Consider the following 26,519-nt stretch of genomic DNA (forward strand, 5'->3'; position numbering starts at 1 on the left):
GAATGTGTTCACTGGAAAACTGTATTTTTATTGAAAGTCCAAAAGGCAAATTGGATGATAATGCATTTATACTTCAGAAGGAAGGTCTGGGCTAGCAGAGTATTGAAAGCTAGTGTCATATATAAGGTAGTTGATATCTTGAACATAGACATAATTATTGGCAGAGATTTGAATAAAAAGAAGTCCACATGTAGGCCTTAAAGAACACAGTGTGTAAGGAGCAGAGTATGCCCACAACACAGTCTAAGAGGGAGTAGCTAGTGGATCCAGAAACCAAGAGGAGAAACAATGGTGATCCCCCCCCCCCCCCGTCCAGCAAATATAGATACCTCAGAAGATTGTGAATGATGAGGCTGAGTATATCCCAGAGGTAGATTAACGCACAAGGCATTCCATCCCCAGCACTAAAACAAATGCAAATCATTTAAGTCATTGTAAAAAATGTTGAGGTTTAAAGCTCTTCTTTTTATTAAAAATGGTAATTTGAGGGGTTACTTTTAGTTGGTGGTCTTTGTATGCAATGAGTGTCCTTTATATAAGCTTTGATGCATCTTTGAGACTTGGCCTCCGGAAGTAAACAGATCAGATTCATAGAAGCATGGGATAAGATGTAGTCAGATGGTATGAAGCATAATCCAAGAAAACATACCAGCCCTCCCTTTTCTGCCCAGGGAGCATGCTAGAATTAAGCGGTTTCCTTCTAGTGACTGCAAAGAAGCACAAGTCCTTCCAAACAGCAGACAGTAAATAACATTGTGCCCCGAGGAGGCCAGAATTAAAGGTTGAGCTATTTGGTTACTGGAATATTAGACTTTCACTTGGGGCTGCAGAGGAGCAAGAAGAGGGACCATGTGTTTATGTGTTGGGTAAGCAGAGGAGCCACCACCTTTTGGGATGCTGATGAAGAATGACAGAAACAAGAAGCATTGCATTAGCTAGTCATATCACACTTTGGATGCTAAAGCAGATGTGAGTGTCCAAGTGCTAGAGGCTGTGATTATGGCCTGCATTTGGTCCCCAGTAATTCTGGGAGGGGAAAGTGAAGCAAGACCTCAAGTGCAAAGAACTGTTTGGTTACTGCCTGCTGTGTTGCCTCACCCACTAGGAAATTCTGAGTGGAAGAATCTCAGAAAGGAGTTTTGTTCTTGCAATGGCAAAAGGACAGCCAGTTAGGAAAACCTGTGGAAATTTGAGATTTGCTGACCAAGTGAGGGGTTAAGGCTGGGGTGGAAAAGTAAAGCCCAGTGGGAATCTCTAGCTCAAAGCACCAAGAGGGCAGGTAGTAGCTGTGTTGGTGTAGGCAGCTCCGCCCTTTTGCTCCTGTGGAAGTGTCTACTTCCTTCTGTTTGGTTCCCTTGCCCTTTCTCTGTTCGTTTTTTGTGTCTTTGTTTGTTTGTTTGTTCTGTTTTTGTTTTTGCAATGCTAGTGATTTCAGTCAGGACAGACTAAAATGAACTATGAATGACCTTTGACACATGGGTGGACTATACCACATGCATGTATTTAATATGTTATATTTCATGACTTATTTCAAGCAGCGTCTAACTTGTATCAGGATCATCCACTGCAGGGCATTACATAGCACCTAACCCTTTTCATTAGAGCATCTGCACATTTTTCTTTTAAATGTTCTTGCTCAGTGATATAGTCAAGAGGCTTATAGCCAGAATGCATTTGAGGATAAATGGTTTATCTTGATAGCTGGCAAAAATAGGGCAAATAATATAAACCAGGGCAGGATCGGGATTGAACTAGCTGGTGGCTAGCCCTCTCCCAAAAAAGGGTTTACCCAGATTCACTTTTACAAAATTATTATCATTTGAAATATAATTGAAACTGAGAAATTAACTGTTTGAGCAGTATTGGCTATTTGGTTCTGAGCCAGTGTCTTAGGGCAAAGAATAATATCCTGTGTGTTAAATGATGCAGGAGGAAGCAGAGCAAAAAAGAGAGGAGGGACCTTTGCCTCATTCGTTTCAAAGGTATATCCAGAGTTTGAAGCACTTGAGTGCTTTAGAAATGTCTAATTCCAGGATCTAGAGCTGCATTTCTATATGTAACGACTTTGGAGAACTGAGGAAACAAATAAGAACATTCAGCAGGATATTCTGAACTGTAGAAAGAAGTAACAGGGAGAGCAGTGTCTAAAATGGGGTCCCTGATGACTTTATGGCTGTGCATACTTTGCCTGAGAAGGTTTCTGTGTAAAGGTGCAGGATGCCTAGCTGCTGTAATAATGCCCTCCATGAGGAGGCTCTCTGCTAGAGTCTTATCAGCCTCAACCATTGATCTCAGGCACACAGCTCCTGAGAATAAAGGAACTCTTTTGCTAGACAACCACAATGTTTCACCAGCTCTGCAACTCCTGAACCTGCCTGCTCCTTTAAACAGTGGACTTTCTTGAGAGCTACACAAAGCTTCTAACATTGCACATTGCCACTGCAGTGTGTAACTGAGGAATAAGCTACATAATGTTCATGAATGCAAAGATTAATACTTACATAGTCTTTAATCTTGATTAAAGACATGTATATAATAAAGATTGCTGGTGTAAGTCTTCAGACCTGCTTCTCCAACAGAGAGCAGTGCTCCACCCAATCCCAGCTGTTTATCTTCAAGATCTGTGTACATAAGACTATTCTTTCAATCTCCCATCACCCCCTCATCAGAACCTGCTAGTTCAGCCGTGCTGGTCACAGCACTAAATTCTGAACTCTGACATCATTTGGTTTAAATTGTGAGAGTCTTAAGCTATTTTCCGATTTTCTTGGCCTTTGGAGAGCTTGTTTTTCTATTCCTTGGGATGCTTCTTTTCTTTTTACCTATTCTGAACTAATCACTAGCTTCTTGAAAAATGAGTGTAGTGATGACTGCCATTACCCATATTTTACCAAAAACCCATGCAGCATCCAGAATAAATAATTAAAACAAGGGAAAAAGGGCTGGGGTGTGTACTTGGTATGTACGAGGCCCTGGGTTCCCTAAGGGGAATAAAAGGATGACCCCCAGAGGTGAACTTATGTTATAAAAACAATGTTCCATGTGAATCACAATGTTAGTATTGAATTATTTTGTCCCTTTTTCCACTTCCATCATCATAAAAAAGAAATTTCTTTTGAAGAGTGTAGGTGTGAGGAAGAAGAGATACTGTGTTAAATTACGCTATGCAAGAAAGGGCTTCAGAAATTGGCCGTTAACCTCCTTATTAGACCAAACTAGAATGTTGTTAGATTAGAAGCTCCACATGACAGGACTCTCTTATTTAATAATATTCAACTAGTAAGGTTTTCCATTGTTGTTTAGCAGCCAGTATTATGTGGATTCCCTTTCCAATCATAGTAGCCCCTGAGATCAATACTGAACATTTAGGAGCTTCTTTACAAATTCTCTAGCTGGTTATCAAGGGGTTAAGATCAGAGTTTCAATGGTATCTTCCATTTTGAAAGTGCAAGTTCCTAAACTGCCTTTCTTCTTTGTGGTTCCTATTGTAACAAGGTTTAGCTTTACTCTCACTTTTAAATGGGTTTAAAAAAAAAAAAAAAAAACCTGCCATTTGTGTCTTGGTTTTTTGTTTGTTTGTTTTTGGTACTGGAGATTGAATCCAGGGACACTGTACCACTGAGCCACAGCTCCAGTCCTTTTTATTATTATTTTTAATGTATTTTTATGTGTTGCTGAGGATGGAACCCAGTGCTTCATATGTGGTTGGCAAGCGCTCTACCACTGAGCCATAGCCCCAGCCCCTTATTTTTTATTTTGAGACAGGTTCTCAGCAAGTGCTTAGGGACTAGCTAAGTTGCGGAAGCTAGCTTTAAACTTGTGGTCTTGCCTCAGTCTCCCAAGCTGCTGGGATTACAAGTCCATGCCATGTGCACAGCTCATTTACATTGTTAGTATAAAATTTATTTTTTAGAAAAATGTGTCTAGGCCTGGGGTTGTAGCTCAGCAGTAGAGCGCTCATCTCATATATGTGAGGCACTGGGTTCAGTCATCATGTAAAAATATATAAATAAAAATAAAAGGCATTGTGCGCATCTACATCTAAAAATATTATAGAGATATTTAAAAAAGAAAAAGAAAAATGTGTCTAAACAAACTTTGTATTCTCTAAAATAAGATTTCCCAGTGTATATGCATCTCCTAGACCTCACCTTCAATCCCCCAGAGACTTTGATATTTACTTTTTCGCCTTTCTTTGCATCTATTTACATTCTTTTATTGCTGAATATTACCAGTGGTAACGCACATATTCTTTTCCTGGTTCTGAAAGCTAAAAATCAAGAGTGGTTTGAGATGGAAACAATGTCTGGTGTGTGCAACTCAGGCTGCTTTTCCTTAGTCCCTTGTCTTCCAATTCAAAGTAGATGGGGAGTACATAGGGGTTAAGGCTGTGGTTCTCTGAGAGTCTGATTAAGACCGTTGATTCTTCTCTGGCTAACTATCAAGAGCACTCTACTTTCTGAACACACACTCTGGTGTGCCCCTAAAGATACGAGACAAAGGTGAGGCCATACATGAGGAGAGGGAAATACTAATTGCATTAAGGTATAACTAGAATAGTAATCAGAATGGCTTTCAGTTATTGAGTCTTTCTAGGTTCCAGGCTTTTTGCCAAAATCCAGTCTCACATAATAATGCTTAATCCTCCTAGCTGTACTGAGCAGTATTATGTGTCTCTGGCAGATGAGGAAACATGGCCTTATGTTAAGAAGCTTTCCCAAGCTGATGTGAATAGCAGGAGCTGGACTAAACATACAAACTCAAGTCTGTCTAGGTTTATCTGGCTGGGGGTGGGAGATATGTTTGTGCAGATAGAGGACCTCTCGTGAAGAAAGGCCTTTTTGGCATAATCCTTCACTTTCAGCTGGGGTAGGATCCTGATATGGATTGCAGCCTTACATTTTAGGTTACAAAAAGAAAAGTAGAGGCCAAAAAAGGGATCAGGGATTGGGAAAGCTGATCACTAGCTCAGCATACTCAGCATACAAACACACAGTGCATCATTTAACCTCTGAATTCTTGGTTTGTCTCTGTAAAATAAAGGTTCAATTATCCATGTTAATGGAGGGAAGCCAATCGTGAATAACTCTAAAGAGCCAGTAGTCTAAAGAGCATTTATGTAGCAGTTTGCCATTTGTATGTGACTTCTTTAGGGTAGATTTATTTTCCAAAATTCATTTGCTTAATCATCCCAAATAGTAATACATTGACCTCTCCCATGAGCAAACATCAAAGTGAATTATCTATAGGGGAATATTGGACACTTAATTCTAGAGGAAAGCTTTTAAATTTAAACATCCTCAGACATACTGACAACTTTTCTTCTTCTGGTTTTTTTTTTTTTTTCTCTTAATTCATTTAGAATGTATGCTGTCAGGAGGATAAGAGATGCCTTCAGAGAAAATAAAAATGTAAAGGATCCTGTAGAAATTCAAAACCTAGTGAATAAAGCCAAAAGAGACCTTGAAATAATTCGTCGACAGGTAAGATGGTTCAGTATACTGTTTTCATTAAAAGCCTTCAGCTCTGACATTTCCCCCTTGATTGGACATCACTACTTTCAGGTTTATGATTTACACTGCAGTATCATGAAACTTGTCTTTTTTTTTTTTTCTGTCCTCTTTTTTTCTAATACAGGCACAGAAAAACGAGCTATCATATTATTGAATTCAAGGACAAAATAAAAGCATTATCTTTTCAAAATTTTCAGGGACTGCGTCCTTCTGGAAAACTAAACTCTCATAAACTAAACGTTGGAAGTGTGATAAATTTCAATATAATAACTTTTTTAAAATTAAAAGTCCTTGTAAGATATATTATAGATATATATGTGAACTTATGTCAGGGTATAAACATCTCCTTTTCTAGTATTTATCTTTATAATTCATGATGAATAGAATGGATGATGAACCTGAATTACGTTGCCAGATGGAAGGTGCATCTGCAGGTGCACAAGGTATGGAGCACAGCTGGTGGGGGTGCAGACCCCATAAAAGACCCTGGAAGGTGTTTTTGTTTTCATTTTGTACAAGATCCAGGGATCAACTTGCAGGGATTGCTTTTTTAGAAAAGTTAATGAGGTGGGTGGAGCACTTATGGTAGCCTGTCTTCTCAAGAACTATTAGAGTGTCAAAGGTTAAAGTAGCCTTCTATTGATTGGTTTTCTCAACCTGTAATAAAATTGCCCTTTTCACTGTTTTTCTTTAATTTAGCAATAGTCACACCATAAATCTCTTCATTTTCACCCCTACTTCTCTCTTACTTGTGGTAAATGTGTTTATACAGTGTACGGGGGAACAGGTTACCATTTTCTTAAGTTCTGCTAGTGTTTTAGGAAGTGTTTGGCTGACGTTTCATCAGACTCTTCCCTTTCCTTGACCCTTCTTCATGCATAACTCAAAATAGAATTCAAATGAGCAAGAGTTAAAAACTATAGTTTTCATTTTATGACAAGATTAAGTATGGTTCTGTTGGCTTCATAATGGATCAATCCCTTCTGGAATAACATTTCAGATTCTGGTAGTCCTCCTTGATGTCTGCAGTTATCTAGCATTGGAATAACTTTGCCACATTCAAACAAGTATGGGAAATGATCATTAACTAAAAGCATGATAAGATAATAGGGTAGTTAGAAAAAGACTGATCTGCACATTTATGTGTACTTTGAGAATGGCATTAAGTGAGACGCCAATGGAAAACTCTAGAACGATGGTATTTTCCAGTCACCAGCAGTTCAATTTCATGGGATCCTTTAGCAGTAAAATTTAGGAAAACAAGCAGCCTGAGTCTCTATTTTACATAAACTCAGAAAGATTCAGTTCTTTGGCACTTTCTCTGTGTAGAAATTGGCAAGCATTTCCAAAACAGACTGGTTTTATCTTTAGTCTAAAATTACTTAGAATATAAACTGCTTAGAAAAGGGGGCCTGTAAATAATCTGTGCCACCATTTCTTGTGTTATGTCTAATTGTCTGTGTCATTTTTTGGTTTGAAAAGCTTTCTTTTTCTTTCAAAACAAACAAACAAACAAACAAAAAGAGTTATAGCCCAGTGGTAGCATTTGCCTCAGCATGCAGGAAACCCTGGTTCTATCCCCATCACTGGGGTGGGGGGGGGGGGAAAAGACTGTGGCCATCATCCAACATCCCCAGTGAATCCACACTGAAAACAGATGGAAACATTGTTGCAGCAGCTAGAGAGTGAGTAGAGTGAGGGTGCCCTCCCCAGGACATCGGGGCGACTGCACCTTCCTGATAGAGGAATGTACACTGCCTAACTTGCAGGCCCAGGGTTTCCAGAGTGACCTTCTAGGAGGGAGGTACCACTTTCTCATGGAAGCCCTCATTCTATGGGAGAACTACTTAGCCAGTTAGACTTCAGCTGGTGGGTAGTTTTCTACTCACTTCCCATTCACGTCAAGTCTTGTAACTGCAAATTTTACCACAGTTAGTGTATGGGATATGGTAGATTTCCTGAGACACCTCACTGCGAGCTGGACCAAAGGCAAAGGTATGTTGTTTAACGTCCTTGCTGCTGACTTCTGTAGTTATCTTCTAACTTGCTTCACTGTTTCCCCTGCTGTGTTCTGTTCATAAATAGTGAGAATGATCTTTAAAAAAATAATAATAGAATCCGATCACTTCATTCTCCTGCTCGGCCCCTTTAGGGGCTTCATAGCACCTTGACAAGAAAAACTGAACTCTTTGTGAAATCTTCTGAGGCCCTGCGTTACTCTGGTCTCTCTCCCTCCCTCACACAGTGTCCATTAACTTCTTGTTGGCCCTGGTGCACACCCAGCTCATCCCTTCTCAACCTCCTTCAGAGGTTCTTCACCTGAAGGAGATGCTCCCGAGACTCTTGCCTGGCTCTCCCTGACCACACTATCTTAATTAAACAGCTGCCCTCTCGTGCCCTGCATCACTTTTCCTAACAGCACTTATCTGTACCTAAAACACTACTGCTCGTTGCCTTATCCATTTTCTCCCTTCCCCATGAGACAGTAGCAGGTATAAGGAAGGGATCTAAGGATCTGGTGAGCAAAAACTTGTGCTGTGAGGCTTGTATTCCAGTCCTGACTCAGCTATTTGACCTTGAGCAAAATATTTGATTTCTTAGTGCCTAATAAAAAATACAAATAAGGATAGGGAATTGTGGTAAGGATCAAATAGGTTAATGTATGAAAAGCCCTAAAATGATATTGGTGGCACCTAGTACACTTTGCAAGTATTTGCTATGATTACTCTACAATCTCTAGAACTGCAGAGTGCTGGATGCTCAAGGGAGTACAGGCAGTGTTGTCCTGAGGTCATATACTTCAGTCAGAGGGGCTGGGCCACCAAAGTCCTGGTGTCTTTTTGGCCACTTAGTCCCTCCTGGAGGAATAAACTGACAGGGAAACGGAAATCTCTTGAGGCTCCTGACCTATCACCTTCAGGAGCTGTGATTTTCTTCCTTTCAAGCCCCTCCTCTGCTGGAGCATTTGGACCAATCCCAGCTTTACATTTCTGTAAATAGGAAACCAGCAGCCACTGTCCAGCTACCACACTCCTACATCATCAAAGCAGTAGTCGGAAATCCTCCATCTTCTGTACTGAAACTGCCCTCTTTGCTTTCTCCTTGTGCTTTAAAGTACAGCTTCTTCAGTCCCTTGACTCATCTCTGGTGTGTGAAACCACCATAACCTGGCACAGTGGTGTAGTTTTTGTTTTGTTTTGGGTTTGTTGTTTTTGTTTTTTATGGTACTGGAGCTTGAACCCAGGGGCACTATACTGCCACTGAGCTACATCCACATTTCTTTTGAATCAGGGTCTCTGTACATTGCACAAGCTGTCCTTGAATTTGCAATTCTCTTGCCTCAGCCCCCCAAATAATGGGATTATAGATATGTACCACCATGCCTGGTAATTTTTGCTGTTTTTAAAGAAGTCTGAACAAAAACATTCTTCTGGCTTTCTGGGTAGAGAAGTTCAGGTTCAGGAAAAATGGATGCCACAAGAGCTCAAATCTTCTAATTCCTTGGAGCAGATTCGGAAGTTCAAGGTCACAAGTTCCTAAGTTAGTAAAAGTTGAAGGATAAAGTTATTCTTAAGCCATCCTCCCATTTTTTTTCCCCAAGATATTTAAGAACCTCATCAATGGAGCTTAATCTCTCCTCAAAGGTCATTCATGCTTCCTTCATATCCCCAGTGTGCAAGATGGTAAGTCTGCATCGGCTGCCCTGAGGAGTTCTAGATAGCATCAGTATTTCTTGTGAGCCTTTGCGCAGCTCCTAAAAATTACTCTCATTTCACGATATGGCTAGCTGGTTTTCTTTCCTAGCGAGCAAGTCGGCCTTCTTTTGCTTTTCTCCATACTTAGGACCAAACATGTACTTGTTCTTTCCTTGATGTTCTTGGACATTACAGTCTGATATGTCAGTAGCAAATCTCTTCCAGTTACATGCATCATATCCCAGTAGACCAGTGGAGACATTCTTCTACCTTTCCATAAGCTGCTACTATTTCCACCAAAAAAAAAAAAAAAAAAATGGTTCTGGAAAAACAGGCTGACCCCGTCAGCATTTATGGGTTTTCCCCTCTGCTGAAAGCAAATTCTGGACTAGCCCCTGCTAAACCTAGATTCCTTATCTGTTCTCCAGCTGTGATCAGAAAGGTTGGGAGCCCTTTTGTATATGGGCCAAATGAGGACAGACAGTAACTTGGCTGTGTGTGGTTGGGCAAATAGATCTTGAGCAGTCTAGGCAGTCTAGTTGGTGTCTCCCTGAGACAGGAAGCAAGGCTTTGTAGGTCTTCCACATCGGACAGAGAAGCAAGGAAGCCAGCCAGATCTTGTCTTTATCCTTTGTTCAGCTTCATTGTCTAGGAGTATTCCTTCTGTTTACAGACATTAGTTAGAATTGCTGTGAGTTGAGTTAATCACCCCAATTCATTACAGCCCTGCAGTTTGCCACTTTTCTTTGGGTTTTTTGCTTGTTTGTTTTGTTTTTGTTTTTAACACTTCTTGGTTTTTTAACCACCATAGTGTACCTTGTTTTGTGTCACTACTTCCCTTGTGCTAATACCTTGCTCCTCTGCCTTCAGAACAACTGCAGCATGTAACATAACTGTGCAAAGTTTAAGTGCATTTATAGTTATCTGATGCCACTAGGGGTCATAAAAGTGAAATGACCCTTCAGTTCTTCCAGGTTCTCATATAGAAGCAAACCTAGGGTAACCGAAGTTGTTTTGTGTGCCAGAGGTGGACAGAGTGTACTTCATAGACCATTTTCATATTTTGGTCAGCCAAGTGAATCCATAAACTTTAGAAAAGAAAAAATCTTCTGTATGAAAAGGTTCCTGGCCATTATGTAGGCTAGTGAATTTAGCACTGTTTATATCCAAATAATATTTGATTACACTACCAAGGACAAGAGGCTACTAAGATATGTGTTTGATAGAAAATAGAAAGGACTGTATCCTGCAAAACAAGGTTCTCTCTTACCCAAGTATTTGGATGAAGAAATATATTGTTATTGTTGCAATTTTGTGATTATACAGTGGGAAGAGAAACTGGTTATGTTCTGATTCTGTGCCAGAGTTTTGGCATGATAACAATCGTCACTAGTTTTCCAGTGGTCACTATTTTCTACTGCAGTGGTTATTCTGAAGCTAGTGCTTTCTGTAATTAAGCAACTCAAGGAGGTATTAGGTTCAGAATTATGAACCTGTAGTTGTAAGCGATCAAAAGCAGTACAGCCATTAAAAATACGGGGGATGGGGTGGATATTATTACATGTATCATGGATTTTTGTTTTGTTTTGTTTTCGTTTTTGTACTGTGGATTGAACCTAGGGGTGCTGTACCACTGAGTTTGTCCCTAGTCCTTTGTTAAACTTGGAAACCTCCTGCCTTCACATGGCTGGGATTTCATGTGTGCGCCACTGCACCCCGCATGACAAAGATTTTTGTTAAAATGAGTTTGCGTATGTGTGAGCTGAACCATTTCAGTGTTTCTCAGCTTATGCTTAATTATTTTTGTAGACAGCTAAAAGCAAAATCATTTGTCCAGTTTATTGGTATTTTCAGTGGTGATAGGTGAGAGTCTCTGAAACCATATGTGTTTTTACTTTTATTTGGTGTTTTATAGTTAGTCTTTAAAAGACCATTCAAGAGAAGGGTCCACCAGTAGTTCTCTGAATATGCTGCTGTGAAATGAGAAGCTGGTGAACAGTGACCTCCTTCTAGCCCCATCAGTCACTGTAGTACCCACTTCAGTACCATAGATGGTGGTTAAAGCCTGTCAAAAGTGCTGTGTTCCCCACTGTTCTTATCCTTTTCAAACAACCTGGGAAAATGTATGTTTATTTTAGGTCCTGTAGGGAAAATAGAGAGTGCACTCTCTCTCCACATGCATACATTTAACGTAAGTACCATTTTGATAGTTTGGGGACATTTCCAAAATATATTTGGCCATTGTTTTGATGGAATATAAAGGAAAGTTAATTTCTATGTTACGGCACCTAAAACACATGAAATAATTATATGCTCTTCACAAAAGGTAGAAGCACCCCACATGTCTTTTAAACAAGATGTGTTCCATACTTAAAGTGAAATATCACTCAACTTAAAAACGAAAGAGATCTTGTTACATGCTAACCACAAATGAACCTTGAGGGCATTATGCTAAGTGAAATAAGCCAAATACAAAAGGATGAATCCTGTATGGTTCCACTTAGATGAGGTATCCAAAGTTGTCAGATTCATACAAGCGGAAAGTAGAAGGATGGTTACCAGGGACTGGAGGGAAAGGGGAAGTTACTCAGAGGATACAGAATTTCAGTTTCAGAAGATGGAAAAGTTCTAGAGATTTGTTTCACAAAAATGTGAATATATATAACAGTATTAAAAATGGTTAAGATTAGAAAGAAAGAAAAAAAAATAGAAGGGAGATCAGCAGAGTAGAAGAAGGGGATAGAAGGCGAGGGCCTGGGCACGTACTGGGGAACACATTAGCTTGTCCATGTACAGACTGCACAACGTCTCCCACCTTTTTATACCACATTTCATAACACAATCATCACAGATTTTATGCCAAACTATATTACGAAAAAGTGGGGTGAGGCCATTATGTGAAGCTTCAGAACAAAAAAAGAACTGTGCCAATATTATTTAAAAATTATTCATTGCTAAACTGGTATAATATCAGAATATGCAGAATATGCCTGAATATACATTCAGATTGAATAGTCTGAATATGAACATCATTTCCTTGTGGTGGTTAAAACAACATTTTCCCAGTCTGGAAAAAAAAAAAAAAAAAGAGTTAACACATTAGTTGTTACTGGTTTGTGCATTATAAATGAAATATTACATTTGATAAAATTTACTAGAGTGTTGCAAATTATGGACTTAACAAAATTTAATCTTCTGTGTTGATTTTGCACTACTATTGTTATTTTCTTTATCTGATGTGCCAGCTTCAGCACCATTCATAAGAGATATGTTCTAAGAAAAAAAAGAGAGAGAGAGAGAGAGATGTTACTGTTAGTACTGCAGTGCTGCAATAAAACCTCACCAGTCAGCTTTCAGAAATATACACACAGTGCACATACCTTGAGAATTCTAGGCTGTAGTTCACAGTGCCCTAGAAGACAAATGCACATCCACATGCCACTGATGAATACATTCATATTCTGGTTACCTTTTAAGCAACATGAGGAACAGAATTATATCATGTGACAAATTATGCAATAAAGGTTATAAACCAATTTTTGGACTGAGCAAACAGGATGCAACAATTATGCCATGGTGACTATTATGTGGTGAAATACAGTATAATTATAGTGCACTAATTAATTGTGATATAATGCAGATCAGAAGAATGGAATAAGTACATGGGGGAGGAAGGAGAAGAAGGAAAAGGAAAGTGATGGCAAATCATATTGATTAAATTACATGTGCATATAAATATGGCATAATGTATCCCAGGATTGTGTATAATTATAATGTATCAGTAAAAAAAGAAAAGACCAATGACTGAGATGATGAAATCTGTATGATTTTTTTCACAGCTAAAAATATCCCTAGCTAGATGTGGTACATGCCTGTAATTCCAGCAACTCAGTAGGTTGAGGCAAGAGGATGAAAAATTCAAGCCTAGCTTCAGAAACTTAGTTGAGACTCTGTCTCAAAATAAAAGGACTAGGGAGCATGCTCAGTGAAATAATCCAGACTTAAAGTCAAGGGTTGAATTTCTTTCTCTCAAATGTGGAAGCTAGAAACAGAATGAAATTAAGGGGATCTTGCAAAAATAAAAGGGAGATCAGTAGAGTAAAAAAGGGGCCAAAGGGGAGGGAAAGGGGAAGAACTGGGGAATGAAGTTAACCAAATTATACTAGATGCATGATAAACACACCCAATGCATTCCAATTTTATATATAACTATGATGTAATAAGCAAGTAGAAGGAGGATCAATAGAGTAGAGGAAGGGGACCAGGGCAAGGGAAGAGGGCAGTATTGGGGATTGAAATGGTGAAAACTCTTGATAAATGCATTTATGAGTATGTCAAAAGGAACCCTTCTATTACATATAACTATAATGCACAAAAAAAATTTTTAAACAAAGCAGATTAGCCATTTGATTATTCAGCACTGGGATCTGAAATTACAGTGAATTCAGTCCAATGAGGATAAGCCAAATTTTAAAAGTGGAGGTAACTTAGTAGTAAAAGCATCTGCAGTTTCAATTCCCAGTACCAAGAGGGGAAAAAAAATAAAATTAGATGCTTCGTGTACTAGTATTTGAGGATAGGAGACTTAAGTCTTTTGAAGCTTGAACTAGTGAATTTTTATGAGTGAGTCTTCAGTTTTCTTGTTGGGAAAAGTCAAAGGGTTATACTCTAATTTTTAAAGCTACTTCCAGTTCTAAAATCTGGGGTTCGACATTCTCATAAATATTTGTCCCCTTTTTCTTCTCTTTGCAGAAACTACTGATGCTTTTCAAATAAATTACTCTGTGCCCAGTTTTTCTTGACCATATTTTACCAAGAACTTAACTATATAGGGTTTTGGCTATTATAGATGAGCAAAGTTGTATGCCAGCATTTATACTATCATAGATTCCAAAAATTTGTCTTAGTACAACACTTCAACTACCAGGAAATTCAAGAAATTGCATTATTTCTCTCGTGTTCCTGGCACTTCCTCTGTTAGCCTTCTTCATTCCTGGTAGACAATATGTTACCAGTACTAGAGCAGATCTCTGATCAGAGCATTTTCTTCTCAAAATGAATAGTAGTTGAAGAACAGTAATGTGATAACTTACAGGCAAGAGAAAGATTAAAATGCTTTCCTGGGCCCCATGTGAATGCTAGTACTCATTTCTTCTTAGTTGAACTTCTCCCTGTTCCCTGGCTGACTTCTGAGCAACCTTCAACACACTTCACTAAATCAGTCAAAGACATTGTGTGTCTTGCAGTTTCATACCCGTGATACCTTTCCCTTGAGATTTTTTGAATACCTACTCTGTGCCATGTAATTATAAATTGACTTGATAAGCTCTTGGGAGGCAGGATTGGGATGGAATTGAGAGTTCTACAAGAACCTTGTAGAAGTTTTTTCTCATTTTGGCTTTTCTAGGTTCTAGATCCCTTTTACTGTCTCATCTAATAGACCAGAAACAGAGTTTAGAAGCCAGTCTTAGCAGCATTCTCCTCTGTGCCTGCATAGATCAACTAAGATTAAACCAAAGGACCAGTCTACGTATTTAAGAGGTAATAGTAAACAATTAGAGGCAGAAGAGATGTAAATCTGTCTTGGACTTCAATAAAAATCCTCAAGGCCTGAGTTGCCCCATAATTGAGTCTATGTCTTTTCTATATATGGAGTTTTTCAATAATAATAAAAAAATCTCCTAGCCCTCTCTCAAAATTTTTAAGGAAGCAGAGCATTGAGAATGCTTGTTTGGTTGGCATAGCTTGGCCTGTGTGTGACCTTTGGGTTTTTTGGGTTTTTTTGTTTGTTTGTTTGTTTGTTTTTTGTTTTGTTTTTTTGAGGGGGGTATGGTTTTTTATATTTAAAAATTATTATTATTACTGTTATTGTTGTTGTTGTTGCTATTATTATTATCATACTGGGGGTTGAACCCAGGGGTGCTCTACTGCTGAGCTACATTCTCACCCCTTTTGTTTTGTTTTGAGACAAAATCTCACTAAGTTGCTGAGGCTAGCCTTGAATTTTCAGTCTTCATGCCTCAGCCTCCTGAGTCACTTGGATTGCAGGTATGTGCCACCGCACCCAGGCTGACATTCATTTTTTTAGTCTGTTCAATATGTAGTTCCACTGCAGCTCTGAAAAGACCTCTTCATACTGGAATTTAATTCCCTTCCTCTCAATACTGAAATGTAGGGTAACAGCATTTCTACAGTTGGTAATTCTGTAGAAAGGATACTTCTCATTTGATTGGAAATCGTCTATTAAATTTGTTTATTTCCTCCAAGGTTGTGCATAAAACAAGTTTCTATTTCTTTTCTAGAAGATACCAATCTTTACATCTGTATATTTCATATACAAAATACTCTTTTTTTTTTTTTTTGGTACTAGAGATTGAACCCACCATGGGTGCATTTCCACTGAGTTACACACCCAGCCCCCCCTTTTTTTTTCTTTTAATAATTTTTTTAATTGTAAATGGGACACAATACCTTTATTTTTATTAATTTATTTGTTTTGTATGTGGTGCTGAAGATCAACCCCAGTGCCTCATGTGTGGAACTCGAGCACTCTACCACTGAGCTGTAACCCCAGCCCCAAACCCCCACCCTGTTTATATTTTGAGACAAGATCTTGCTGCTTGGGCTGGGGATGTGGCTCAAGCGGTAGCGCGCTCGCCTGGCATGCGTGCGGCCCGGGTTCGATCCTCAGCACCACATACCAACAAAGATGTTGTGTCCGCCGAGAACTAAAAAATAAATATTAAAAAAAAAAAAAAATCTTGCTGACTTGTTGAGGATCTCACTAAGTTGCTGAGGCTAGCCTCAAACTTGCTATCCTCCTGCCTTGGCCTGGATTACTGGGATTATAGGCATGCACTACTGCATCTGGCTACAAAACTTTTTTACTGTATTTCCATGTACAGCAGAGATCATGAAGAAAGTTACAGTGATACTCTGTATAGAACATTTTTGCAAGGGTTTCATTGGGGAATTTTTATTATGAAATTTGTCAGTCTGCCATTTCATCACGACAGACATTTTTTCTGGAAAGCTGTAAAGAACTGGTTTATTCTGAAGCACACTAGAAACAGATATTACTGCATTTACTTATTTATTTTTATTTTGGGGGGTGCTCAGAATTGAACCCAGGGCCTTGCTCATGCTAGGCAAGCCCTGTCTTTGAGCTATACCTTCAACACCTAGATATTATCACCTCTGGCACCAAAAGCTCATTGGTTTCCTAGGAAAGAATCTGCAGAAGTGTTGATCTCAGCTTTTCCTCATGAGCCAAGTGATTTGCTTATATGCCTAATTCACCATATCCATGAGGCATAGTTTTATTGTTGAGGAGGAGGATGGTGATGGCAGTGGTGGCAATGAAAGATGTCAGTGTTTCTTCCTTGTATCCTGTCTGTGCACAGACGCTGTACTGCACACTCAGTTTCTCTAACAGCAGCCTTATGAGAAAGACACTATTATCCTCATTTTCTAAGTGAGGAATCAGATGAGGCATGTTTGAGGAATTCTCCAAGGATGCACAATTAGGAGAATGGTGGGCCCGCATCTATTCTCACTTGTGAGCCGCTCTCAGAAGCAGGTTCACACTCTGGGTGGCCTCATCTTGACAGAGGCAAACAGGAGGCTGAAGATGAGAGCAGGCGGCAAGATGAGCGTTTCTTTTTTCTGAGTGTTCATTTAGAACTCTTAATAGAGGTAGCAGCTTACCCTCTGCAGGCTCATGAATAGTGTGATTTCTAGAGGCCATGCTCCTTCATCCTTTCTCAAAAAACTCTTGCCATCAAGAGAAAATAAAACCACGCTCGGAAAATCTTAAAGTTCAGCCACCTTGTTTAAGAAGTCTTTGCTCAGAATCTCCCCATAGATCTGAAGGCTGCAGCTCCAATTGTGCTTTTCCTGACAGGCTGTCACCGAGTACCTTTCAGTGGAAACCTTTTGATGCCCCGTTGCTTGGCTTGTCCTTTCAAGTAATCGGAGTTGACTCCAGTCACGCTTATGCAGAGACAAAGGAGCAGTGTCACATATTTTGGAAGGCGGTAAAAGGGGCTCCCCTTGTTTATCTTAATTTGTGCTTCAGCCCTGGGTCCTTAGAGATGGTGTGGAGGCAGTGACCTCCATTGCCAGAGTGTACATGAGGAGGTGGACTAATTTCCTGAGCACTTGGTGTCTACAGTTGAATTTTCTGTTTGGACTGGATAGATTTTCACCTGTATACCTGCGCAGCAGAGTTTCCTTCATGATATTTGGGAAGATTTTTCTTCTTTATACATCTCTCAGTGTAAAAAGCTGTGTGTGTTTTTTTATTCTTTTTCTGCTTGTTTGTTTGCATTTTGCCCCTCAGATGTAATAGGAATGGTAGGTGAAAAAAGAAAAAAGATTTTGAGCAAGATGTACCTCAATTTAAACACTTTTCAGGAGCTCTCCGTGCTTGGTTCTGATATATGATGTTTCTAAAATCATCGTCACTGAGGTCTACTACTAAAGGCAAAGGAATACCATCCCTCCACCCCAACCTGCAGGGCTGGGAATCAAACCTGGGGTTTCGTGCATGCTATACAAGCATCATGCCACTGAGCTGTACCCCCGGCCCTACCATTCCTAAGTTAATTTTGTACTTGGTATGTTATTGAAATACCATTGGCAAGTGAAGCTTCAAAATTTTTTTGTCTTCCCCAGTCTGGTAATTAAGACTGTCATTTCCTAGATTGGTCAGTTATGAATAATGAAAGAACTCTAAAAATTCTATTGTGATCTTAGTTTTATCAAATAATGCCAGCATAGAATTAAATCAATATTTAAAGTATTTTCCATTTCTCAGCATTTTCACTTCACAAAGCCCAAGAAATACTTCTCTCCCTCCACTCCCACCCATCTCACCTCCTCAGTGGAGTGAAAGTAGCAGCAACCCACAGGTCATAAGGATTTTCCTTCAAAACCCACCACAGATTAGCAGCAGCCAGGAACTCCATGGCCCTCTAGGCCTCACCTGTAAAAAGTAAGGAATTGGGCACATCGATTCTAGTGGGATCTCTAACAGACAGGAATTGTTTCTTGAATGCACTGTATCCACTGCCTTCTGAGATTGGACTTGGGTGTCTGTCAGCAGGTTATTCTATTTTGCATATAAGTCAAGGCTTTCCGGAACTGCCTACACGGACGTGGGCATGCCAGACAGGCTCAAAAAGTACTCATTCACTGGCTGCCAGCCAACATGGCAGCTTCTTCCTATGGGTCAGGAGAAGTTTGCTCCATGGACCTCAAAGGTCCTTTTCAGGCCTGATGTTCTCCAATTCTGAAAGTGAATAATAATGCTTCTTAAATATGCCTGGCAGTGTTGGTGAAGGGTGAGCTCTGTCACTGGCCACTTCTATCTCTGACTGCTCAGGTTCACAGGCAATTTGTTGTTGCACTTGGGGGAGTAGCTGGGTTACGTAATGCCAAGTTATATAATGTGGGTTTTTCACAGTCAGCCTCAGCAGCAAGGCCTAGTCGAAAAAAGCCTTTGGCTACACTTTGTGAATGCTTTTAACACTCAGTGAGGGCAAGAATGTTACAAGGATCATGGTGACTTCAGGGAGTCTGGGGGCTGTGAAGCAGGGGCTGCCCTCTCCTTCAGGTGACAGGGCGTAGATTGCTCATTTACTAATGAGCTTTCCTTCCCCAAGATCCAGCGGAGCCTCTGAGAAAGAATGGGGCTTTGAATCGGCTTCTATTAGCAGAGCCAAACTGGTATTTTGCTGTTATTTAAAGTACATGGCTGCTCATGTTTTTCACAATGTTATTTTTCCTACGGATATAATTTTTGAAACTCAGTCCATTTGTTTTCCTCCAAAACAATGGCCACGCTTCCATCCTGGGCAGTTTAGGAAACCATTAAGGAAGTGGCTTCCACCCATCAGTTTCTGGACCATGTACAGCCTGTTCCATGGCATTCACACTGTATGCCCAGCCTTTGCCAGTTGCTTAATGACTATGAGCCTTTCTTCAACTGACTACAGGACCCTTGCAGGCTGGACCTTCCATACCCATTCGACCTAGCACTCTATGAGGGACACTGCACACCAGTGAACCCGTTTCTCTATTCACCAACTCCTTAGAAAAAGGCCTTCAGTTCCTTTCCTCCCCCTTTCTTGCCTGGTGAAGTTTTTTCATTTTCTGGGTCACCGAAGCAATCAAATGTGACTTCACTGTATAGCATTTATCATGTTGTTTTCTAACTCATCCTTGCCCTTAGTGTATCAGCTTCTGGAAAGACAAGGCTGTTTTCTCATTTGCCATGGCTTCCCAGTGCCTCAGTTGAAGTGACCACTCTATTACTGCTAGGTGGGAAGGCACAGAAAACAGAGGGTCGAACTGGAGCTCAGGGCTGGTTCTAGTTGAGGCTGTGGCTTGCCCTGTGAGCAGAACCCTCATCCCTTCTGTTCACAGTATTCTAAGGTGTGAAAGTTGCTGTACTATGGACCACTACTCTTTTTTATTTGTCCCTTTTAGTTATTCAGGATAGTAGAATGCATTTTGACATATCATACATGGGGTATAACTTCCCATTCTTGTGGTGGTACCTGATGTAGAGTTACACTGTCATGTATTCATACATGAACATAGGAAAGTTATGTTTGAATCATTCTACTGTCCCATTCCCATGCCCTCTTTCTTCCCCCTACTCCCCCTTGTCCAATCTGGTGAACCTTCACTCCTCCCTCCCTCCCTCCAGCCTATTGTGAGTCACCATCCACATATCAGAGAGAACATTCAGCCTTTGGTTTTTTTGGTATTGGCTTATTTCACTTAGCATGATAATCTCCAGTTCTATCCATTTACCTGCAAATGCCATAATTTCATTCTTCTTTATAGCTGAGTGATATTCCATTTCGTATATGTACCACATTTTCTTTATCCATTCATCTGTTGAAGGGCACCTAGGTTGGTTCCATAGCTTAGCTATTATAAACTGAGCTGCCATGAACATTGATGTAGCCACGTCACTATAGTATGCTTATTTTAAGTCCTTTGGGTATATGCTGAGGAGTGGGATAACTGGGTCAAAAGGTGGTTCCATTCCAAGTTTTCTGAGGAATCTCCATACTGCTTTCCAGATTGGTTGCACCAATTTGCAGTCCCACCAGCAGTGTATGAGTACAGAGTAGAAGACACAGAGACAAACCCACATTAATGCAATTATCTCATTTTTGACAAAGGTTGAAAACATACCTTGGAGAAAAGATAGCCTCTTCAACAAATGGTGCTGAGAAAACTGGAAATCCATATGCAGCAAAATGAACATAAACCCCTATCTCTCACCATGCACAAAACTCAACTCAAAAGTGGATCAAGGACCTAGAAATTAGACCAGAAACCCTGTGCCTAATACAGGAAAAAGTAAGCCCAAATCTTTTTTACATTGGATTAGGCCCCAAATTCCTTAACAAGACTCCCAAAGCACAATAAATAAAATCAAGAATCTAGAAATGGGATGGATTTCAAACTAAAAAGCTTCTTCTCAGCAAAAGAAACAATCAATGAGGCGAATAGAGAGTCTACAGTATGGGAACAAAGTTTTACCACATGCACATCAGCTAGAGCACTAATCTCTAGAATATATAAAGAACTCGAAAAACTGAACTCAAAAAAAAAAAAAAAAAACAAATAACCCAACCAATAAATGGGCCAAGGACTGAGCAGACACTTCTCAGAAGATGATATACAATTAATAAATATAGGAAACAATGTTCAACATCTCTAGCAATTAGAGAAATGCAAATCAAAACTACTCTGAGATTTCATCTCCCTCCAGTCAGATTGGCAACTATTATGAAGACAAACAACAATAAGTGTTAGTGAGGATGTGGGGTAAGGGCACACTCATACATTGCTGGTGGGACTGCAAATTGGTGCAGCCAATCTGGAAAGCAGTATGGAGATTCCTTAGAAAACTTAGAATGGAACCATCATTCAACACATCTATCCCACTTCTCAGTTTATCCCAAAGGACTTAAAAACAGCGTTCTACAGTGATGCAGCCACATCAATGTTTATAGCAGCACAATTCACAATCACTAGATTGTGGAACCAACTTAGATGCCCTTCAATAGATGTATTATGGATAAAGAAAATATGGTATGTATACACAATGGAATATTACTCAGCATTAAAAGAGAATAAAATCATGGCATTTTCAGGTAAATGGATGGAGTTGGAGGATACAATGCTAAGTAAAGTGAGCCAACTACAAAAAACAAATGCTGAATGTTTTCTCTGATATGTGGATGCTAGTCCATAATGGGGACACAGGGGAGCATGGGAGGAATAGAGGAACTTTGGATAGGGCAAAAGTGGGGGAGGGGAAGGGAGAGGGCTGCCATTTGAAACCCTGTGGATTTAGGAACAGCTGTAAAGCTGCTCTGGGAAGTTTGGGTGGCCATGCAACTTCACAGAAGAAATACAAATGGTCAATAAACATGAAAAAATGTTCAACATCACTAGGAATTAGAGAAATGCAAATTAAAACTACACTAAGAGTTCATCTCCAGTCAGAATGGCAATTATCAAGAATACAGATGACAAAAAAAAAAAAAAAAGAATACAGATGACAATAAATGTTGGCAAGAATGTGGGGGGAAAGGTCCACTTAGTATTTTTGTGAACACCAAGTGAGATTGTGTCTATCAGCACCCTCTAAAAACAGCAAAGCTGTAGTGTTATCCTCAAGAAGTAGCCATTTCAGGTACCAGAAAGGAAGCTGTGGACGTCTCCTAGAATTAATGTATTGACCCCCCCCCTCATAACCTGAATAAACTGAAAAGCAGACGTGATGTGAGGTGAATTCCAACCAGATGCAATGAGCCTGTGGAACTCTTTCTTTGTATTTTGTCATATCCCACTGGGAAGCAGGAAAGATAGGACTAGGGTCAAACTGTAGTTTCTAGTTCTTCATGATTTTAGTCAAATAACCGTGTGGAACTCACTTTCCTATTCTGTAAATTGGGCATAATTGTGCACTGTGTAGGGATGGGAGGGAGAATGGATGGCTGTGGTTGTGACGCACCCTGGTAAGTTTTCTGTAAGTGAAAGACAGTCACAGCTTTGTCCGTACTGCAAACTGTTGTTTCAGTACATCTTTCTAAAACTCAAGTGCTAAAGTCAATCTTATGGAGATGTTCCCAGTTTAGTCTCAGACCTCTACATGTGCAGGTTGGGAGCCGCTGCCAGTGTGTTTTTTGGTGATTCTTCTCTGTACTGCATAGTTGTCCTGCTGAGCTGCAAGCTTTCCACATAGGACACTTGATGTGATATAGGTCCAACTTTGCCAAGTGCTCTTTGGTACTTAAAGAGGATCTATGAAGATTAAATTCCAGGTAACAGTTTCACTATGAAATATTTATCACATGCTGATAAAAGTGTATCCATCAAGTACAATTGGGAGGGCCAAGCAGAAATTCAGTCCACATAATCTTTCTTATTTTAAATATTCTCATTAGATTGCAGACAGCTAAGCAATAAAATGAAGGAAAGGCTATAGGAAAATAATCTCAGCAGGTAGAGAAACTGGTGGTTGGAAGTAAAAACTAGGGATGCCTTCATCAAGTTCATCAAGGCATCCTCAAGTTCAGGTGATGAGGAGGCAAGACAAGGAGCCATTAATGGTCCTCATAAGCAGCTATTCAAAACAGCAGACAGTACAGGTGGACAGACCTGATTCCACAGTTGTCTTTTCACCTCCTCATGTCTATAGACTAATCTGATCAACAGTGTGTGCCTTATCAGAGCTTGGATGAAATTCTGCTTGTGTCTACATTCCTAGACAACACAGAATGTCCCCAGGAACATGTTAACAGTGGTCCCTTGGTATTGCCAGGGATGGTTCTGTGACATGGCCACCTGCCAAGGATACCAAACACTGGATGCTCAAGTCCCTTATCTGAAATGGTGTATTATTTGCATATGACTCTACACTTTCTCTTGTACACTTTAAATCATCTCTATATTATACCTAATACAATGAAAATGCTACTTTAGTAGTTGTCAGATATATTGTTTAGGGAATAACAACAAGAAATTCTGACCTTTTCAGAACAAATCTCCTTTTTTTTCTTTTTCTTTTAATGTTTTTGATCCACAGTTGTTTGAATCCACAGATGGGGGAATCCATGGATACAGAGAGCAGACTGTACCAGGCAGTGTGGGAAGAAGCTAATAGTCTGTGTTTGAGGAACTTGTTTTCAACTGGTAGATGAAGGACAGGTTTCATGTGCATATGTTTAAACACGTGCCTCCACAGAGGTAGACAAATAATGAGAGTTTCTTGTCTGACTTGTTGGTTTATTAGGGTTGTATGTCCTTGTCTCCTTGGACAAGGGACTGTCCTATCTGTCCCCATACTTATCACAGTGCCCTATATACTGATAGTGCTTAGAAAACTTTTCCAGGTAAATTTCATGCTGTAATTTCAAAAGACTGAATTATACATACTTGAATTTCTTTGTAGTAGCTCATTGTCATTTATTGTATCTAAGAATAACCTTTATCAGCAAAAGGAAAAGTCTTAAGCTAACAACATTCTATTCATACCATAGAACAATAATTAGAACCATAACTAATTATAATAATGCTCTCTTTGGAGACAATTGGCAGCTATGACATGCTTACAAATTTATGTCAATCTGCTTTATTTTGGGTCTTGATTGACCCCACAGGCCCACGTGTTCAAGGCTCAATCCTCAGTTTGGTGCTGTTGGGAGGTGGCGAGACCTTTAAGAGGCAAGGCCTAATGGGAAGAAGTTAATTCACCAAGGGAATGTCCCCAAAGTGGATTGTGGGACCCTGTCCCCTTCTCTTTTTCTTTTTTCCTTCTTGTTTGAGTGAGCAGTTTTTCCTCTAATACAGGCCCAAAAGCAACAAGTCAACAACCTTAAAACAAGACTTCCAAAATTGAGAACTAGAATAAACCTTTTTTTCTTTTTAAGTTGAGTATCTGACCTAGGAGTAACAGAAGGCTGACTAACACATAATCTGCTCATATTTTCTTGGGAAAACTGGGGAGAAATAGGAGGATGAGGTGGCCAAGGCCACTTTGGAAAGACCTGTTTTGGCAAGTAATTGTTGCCCAAAGATCTGAATGAAATATACAATTTGCTGAGTCAGACTGTGTGGCCCTTCTTTCAGTGCCCAAATCATCTTTCAGCAGCCTGTTTGGATGGCATACAAAGTTCATATTCCTCCTAGATGTTGCCACAGGGAGTTTGGAAGTTAAGTTATATCAGCCTGCCCACGATGAGTAGAGTATCAGAGGCAAGTTGAAAAACCATGTACTGAGTATTCAACCAGACACCCCTTGCCACTCAGTTCATCCCTGGAGCTTCACAGAATATAAGTGGAATAAACAGACCTCAACACAATGTAATTTACTCACCTTTACCTATAGAAGAACCCTATTTGTGTGACTTCAGAAATGTCAGAAATTGATTATAAAAATTCAGGTTTAAATAGAAAATTAAATTAGAAGTTGATTAAGAGCCTACAAAAATGAATTCTGCCTATGGCTACTACCTGACTATGGACACAGAGGGATTAACTTTTCATTAATCACCTGCTCTACATCAGGTGCAGCAGGCCTGGATCATTTCATGTATGATAATTTTGCAGGCCCTTCTCATTTTACAGATAGGGAAACTGAGGCTCAGGAAAGCTTAGAAATCAGCTCAGAGGGGTTAAGCTAGAGACTCAACAGGAACTAAAGATCAATGCCAAAATTTGAGCTGTGGACACCATCACCTTGCCATGTTGCCTCATAGTAAGATGCTTTAATTGCACTTTAATAGAAAGAATTTCATATAAATTTGAATTAGGTATACTTTCTAACCTTGGCTAATCACTTTCAACCGAGAGCCAGTGACTTCCTCAGTCAAAGAACAGATTTCCGAGGAAGGTGCCCACAGCTCCATGACTCCTGACTGCCCGGTCTCCACGTCTTGGGTCCTTAGGAACACACAAAGAAATGAGGTACAGTGACTCCCAGAGCTTCAGAGGGTTGCTACTAGTGGGATGGGAAAGACAGAATGTTCTTTCTAGAGCAGCACAGAGTAAGAAGTAAGCTGGAAGGTCAGCCCCAGAGCTGAGCAGAGACTGCAAAGAGGATTATGTCCACAGCAAATGACCAACTCAGAAGGAAGAGAGTTTGTGGCATGAGCAATTCAACTCACAGTTGATGTCAGTTAGAGGCTTTAGTTCATATCCAGGCCATGGTCAGGGATCTAAAGTTTGGGCCTGCACAGGAAAGAGGCCCACCCACACACCTACACTACTGGACCCTTCAGCATGCAGGACCAGGGCTTGCCTGATTGCTGTCCCCTTTCCTTGGAAGCAAGAATAAACTAAGTGAGGACCAGTGCATGCCATGTCAAAAATCTGTGTTGAACTCATTTACTCTCAGATACTTCAGGTCCTATACAACTGGACTTTTTCACTGTCTTAGTGGGAGGACCAAAGCCTACCTGAACTTTAGTAAGATTTTCAAAAGACAAAACATTTCACCTTATGCTGGCAATTCTCAACCTTGACTCTACTTTAGCACCACCTGGGATGCTTTTACAAATCCCAGTAACCAGGCTACTCTAGACCAATTGAATTTTAATCTCTGGGAGTGGGACTCAGGCATCAATATTTCTGAAGCTCCCCAGGTGATTACAGGAAGCAGCCACAGTTGAGAACCTGTAATTTACATAAGCTGTGAAGGAGCCCTACTGGGTACACTGAGCCCATCATCAGCTCTGCACAACAAAGTACATGCCTTCCAGAGCCATTCTGTGGGCTGGTTGTCTTTGATTCTTGTGATGACCATTCCTGATCTCTGAATCTCTCTAAACTAAACTTTTGTTCCAGTGATTCTTTTTACTCTGTTGTACTTTTACAGAGATCAGTGTATAAATTCTCTTATAAATTAATTAAATTTTGATAACCATGTGCTCATCAGGATAGAGTGCAGACTCCCAGTGACCCTCTTTGGGATTCAGGATGATATTGCAAAACAGCATTCTTAATAGCCAGGTCGAATTTACATTTAGTGTGGAAAGAATAGCAGAGAGGGGCTAGGGTTATGGCTCATGGGTATTGTATCCACCTACGACTACAAAAAAATTTTTTTAAAAAAGAATGGCACAGACATGTCCTCAAGAATGGAGTTTCATCCCAAGGAGAAATTATTTAAAGTCCTTTGGAAGGTATTTTTTAGTGCAACAGTGGGTTGCCCTGTGCAAAGTGTAGCTTGTTCATCCTGTATTTCTGAGCACAGGCTTGTCACGGAAGAACTGGCAAC

The 26,519-nt window shown here is 40.0% G+C and overlaps 1 protein-coding gene across 2 annotated transcripts in view; it reads left to right on the top strand.

Moving 5' to 3' along the window:
• The window catches only part of LYRM4 (LYR motif containing 4), a 143,192-nt gene that overhangs the window by 29,160 nt on the left and 87,513 nt on the right, over positions 1–26,519 (top strand). Inside the window, exon 2 of one of the 2 annotated variants that reach the window (XM_081295225.1) lies at positions 5,363–5,483. In XM_081295225.1, the coding sequence (XP_081151351.1) occupies positions 5,363–5,483 (121 nt within the window). The remainder of the gene's footprint in view (positions 1–5,362; positions 5,484–26,519) is intronic. The other variant, XM_081295224.1, reaches the window with a different exon arrangement.

This window comes from Spermophilus citellus (genome assembly GCF_964194105.1).
Source record: "Spermophilus citellus genome assembly, chromosome: 5".
Classification (NCBI taxonomy): Eukaryota; Metazoa; Chordata; class Mammalia; order Rodentia; family Sciuridae; genus Spermophilus; species Spermophilus citellus.